The sequence below is a fragment of the Cinclus cinclus genome, chromosome 20, assembly GCF_963662255.1.
Source record: "Cinclus cinclus chromosome 20, bCinCin1.1, whole genome shotgun sequence".
Classification (NCBI taxonomy): Eukaryota; Metazoa; Chordata; class Aves; order Passeriformes; family Cinclidae; genus Cinclus; species Cinclus cinclus.
Window position 1 is genome coordinate 8,106,910 of NC_085065.1, and position 3,559 is coordinate 8,110,468.

General features: G+C 48.0%; 2 protein-coding genes across 2 annotated transcripts; both read right to left on the minus strand.

Moving 5' to 3' along the window:
- Window positions 1-925: 925 nt before the first annotated feature.
- On the minus strand, window positions 926-1,330 carry TMEM100 (transmembrane protein 100). The gene has a single exon (XM_062506556.1). The coding sequence runs from the start codon at window positions 1,328-1,330 to the stop codon at window positions 926-928; it is 405 nt and encodes a 134-aa protein (XP_062362540.1).
- A 1,030-nt stretch (window positions 1,331-2,360) lies between these two features.
- Window positions 2,361-3,176, minus strand: LOC134052222 (snake venom metalloprotease inhibitor 02A10-like). Its single transcript, XM_062506564.1, has one exon. The coding sequence runs from the start codon at window positions 3,174-3,176 to the stop codon at window positions 2,361-2,363; it is 816 nt and encodes a 271-aa protein (XP_062362548.1).
- Window positions 3,177-3,559: the final 383 nt, after the last annotated feature.

The window sequence follows — 3,559 nt, forward strand, 5'->3', positions numbered from 1 at the left end:
GTCCACAGGCTGCAGAGGTTTTTGTAAGAGATATCAGTACACGTGATCTCAGTTATTGTCACAGGGGTTGTTCTACAAAAATAAAAATATAATGCAGTCAGAGCTGAAGATACAAGTTATCTTGATTGCAATAAAGAAATATTTTCTAAAGATCTAGCAGCACTGGATATTATTTTAATGAAATTTATTTTTTGGTTTTATAGCAAAATAATCAAAAGTGCTAAACCTGACCACTTTAATTTACAAAAAAAGTCTCATGTTTTAAGCTATGATCATACCTCGTTATTTAGGTTAAACAACATAATTACACATTTCTACTGATTTCTATTCAATAGTGAAATAAAATCAATATTAGTTGGTTTATAAAAGGGAGACAGTACCACAGGTATTGGGAGGGGGAAGTTACATAAAATATAAGAATCAGCTTATTGAGCAATTTGCAATGTGTTCATATTGCTTGCATTTTTTTTTTTTTTTGAGCCACAGTTTAAGTCTCAGATACTCTGGCCATAAGCTTGTAGTCACTTCAAATGCTATGACTTCTCCCTTGGTCAAATGTCAGTGTTTCAAGGAGACCTCTTGCATTTCAAGTCAGCTCAAATTATTTCTCAGTTCCCATAAGTTTCCTTTCCAACACGATCAGCATGTCGGAGAATGCACTTAGGATGGTCGCAGTTACATGACAACAGTTTTCTGTGAAAGAAAAATAGGTTTTCCTCTGTCTTGGAAAGAATCACTACCAAGTCTGCAGTAAGAAATATATTGAGAGCACTTGCAGAGTTGTTACAAGTATTTCTTAATCCATTCCATTTTCATTTCAGTTCGTTTCCACAGTTAAATTAAAATCTGCAATGTCTCCTACTGAAAAATAGCCAAGTTGACTTACAAAGGTTCTGCCTTCTGTCCAGCCTTCTCTTGGCTGCCTTTAACCAAACAAGGTTCTGTGGTTTGCCACGAGCGCTGTCTGGCTCTCCCTCCTCTTTGCCTTCTTGCTCTGCTGCCTGATCTTCCAGCACACCGCGCTGGAAGCCAGCAGAACGAGTCCTGAGGACAAGAGGACCAGCCCAAAGACGGAGATGATGGATCCATGGGAGTTGAAGCTGTATGCCACGGCAGTGACCACGACGCCGGCGATCAGGATGACCACGCCGAAGGGAATGGTGCAGCGGTAGCAGGAGAGCTCTGCTCCCCCCGTGGCTGCTGTCAGCTGGCACTCGCTGACCAGAGGGATGGTGGTTATCACACAGTCATTGTTGTTACTCTTCTCTGTGGCTACAGAATCAGGATGCTTTGGGGTGCCCAGGATCTCTTTGATAGGTTCGTTTGTCATCTTGACTGTCTTGACTCTGCCCGTTCTTAGGCTAGAGCAGGCTCTGCTGAGCATGAGCTGCACTGTGGAGAGAAGAGCATGAATTCAACCAACAATCACCTGTTATTTTTAAGACAAATGGGGACACAGAAGTATCCCCTTGGCATCACAAACAACCAGACAATCAGACCCCACAAGGACTTATGCACAAGATCAACAGTGACACGACTGATTGTGAAGGATCTGAATCACTTTTTATGGTACTCAGCAACATGTATGGAAGTGCTAGAAAGAACAGAGTCACAGACCAAGACAGACACCAACACTGAAGTGTTGTGGGCCAAATCCTACATTGAGTTACATTCTAAAGTCAGCATTTCTGGACATAATTTAAATTTCAATGGCATTACATTTTCTCACAAAGAGATGAAGTTCACACACTCTTTTGATTTTTGCTCATACTTTTTCCACACAGTTTCTTTATACATCTATACACAATACATTACACAGATTTGCTCCACTGCACATCACAATAATGTGGTCAAGCCCAGCAAAAATTAGGATGAACAGTGAGCCTTTCTCAGTGCAAATTCTACTTAGGGTCACGAGAAGGTGCAGATGTGGGGGGAGCGGGGATGCAGATTCTTGCACTCAGCTCAAGGCTGGTGAACCTCCAGTTACAGCAACATCAGTGCCAGGGTGACAGCTTGCCATTTACACTGGCTTCATGCAAAAGCAATGGGTCTCTTGTGAAACCATGAAATTACATCCCTGTTACTGTGTGGGCCCTGTGTGATTTACCATCATATTCATTCATCTCAGATACAGCAGGTTGTTTTCCTCCTGTCTCCAGACTGTAAACACACTCCAGTCCTGACAGCATGCACAGTTTGACTGCATCCACACAGGAGGCAAATACCTTTTGGCTCTGGGAAGCCCAGGGAATAATCAGAGTCCACCTGACCAGAGCAAGAGGAGCCCATAGCTCTCCACCATTCCGGGCTGCCATGACAGAGCTCAGCCTTGTCTCTGGGGCTCTGGTGATGTGGGGTCACTCTGGGCCTGCCGTCAGCTCTGCCAACATCAAGACTGACACAGATGTGCTGTCCTGGACCCAGCTCAGTGCACCCCAACACAGGCTCCAGAGACTGGGACACTGGGGAACCACTGGGGAACCGCTGGGGAACCGCTGGGGAACCGCTGGGGAACTGCTGGGGAACCACTGGGGAACTGCTGGGGAACTGCTGGGGAACCACTGGGGAACCACTGGGGAACCGCTGGGGAACTGCTGGGGAACTGCTGGGGAACTGCTGGGGAACCGCTGGGGAACCGCTGGGGAACTGCTGGGGAACCACTGGGGAACTGCTGGGGAACCGCTGGGGAACCGCTGGGGAACTGCTGGGGAACCACTGGGGAACCGCTGGGGAACCGCTGGGGAACCACTGGGGAACTGCTGGGGAACCACTGGGGAACCGCTGGGGAACTGCTGGGGAACCACTGGGGAACTGCTGGGGAACCGCTGGGGAACCGCTGGGGAACTGCTGGGGAACCGCTGGGGAACTGCTGGGGAACTGCTGGGGAACTGCTGGGGAACCACTGGGGAACCGCTGGGGAACTGCTGGGGAACCACTGGGGAACTGCTGGGGAACCGCTGGGGAACCACTGGGGAACTGCTGGGGAACTGCTGGGGAACCGCTGGGGAACTGCTGGGGAACCGCTGGGGAACCGCTGGGGAACCGCTGGGGAACCGCTGGGGAACTGCTGGGGAACCGCTGGGGAACCGCTGGTTTTCCTGCTGTGAGCGGCTCCCAGGACTCCTCCACCACTCTAGTGTGGGCTGTGCCACTTTTGCTTTTGTGAGCAGCATGATAATGCAGCTCAGAGAACAAGGAAGAGTGCTGGCAATGCAGTAATGCTTTTATCACTTTTATCACCTTCACATCTGTGAGTAGGAAGTTAATTGCCAGATACTTGTATTCTCCTTTTCCTTTCCCACCACTCCACCCTTGTTGCTAAGATATATTTGTTCACTGTGGAGAGCCCTCGGTTTTATATCTCGGTACCTCCTATAACTGACCGTGGATTTTCCAAGAAAGAGGATTTCACTCTTTTTAAAAAAACACAGACACAAACAGGCTAAATGCTGGATATAGTCAGAATGTTTGTATACAAAGTCCCCTTGAACCCTCAGGACAGAAGGAAAGCCCAGATCTGGTTTGCCAAAGCTTTTGTTCTACTGCCCTGGGGAAG

Excerpts from the sequence above, each read along its gene's own strand:
- LOC134052222 (XM_062506564.1), bottom strand. The coding sequence starts at position 3,176 with ATGCTGCTCACAAAAGCAAAAGTGGCACAGCCCACACTAGAGTGGTGG.
- TMEM100 (XM_062506556.1), bottom strand. The coding sequence starts at position 1,330 with ATGACAAACGAACCTATCAAAGAGATCCTGGGCACCCCAAAGCATCCT.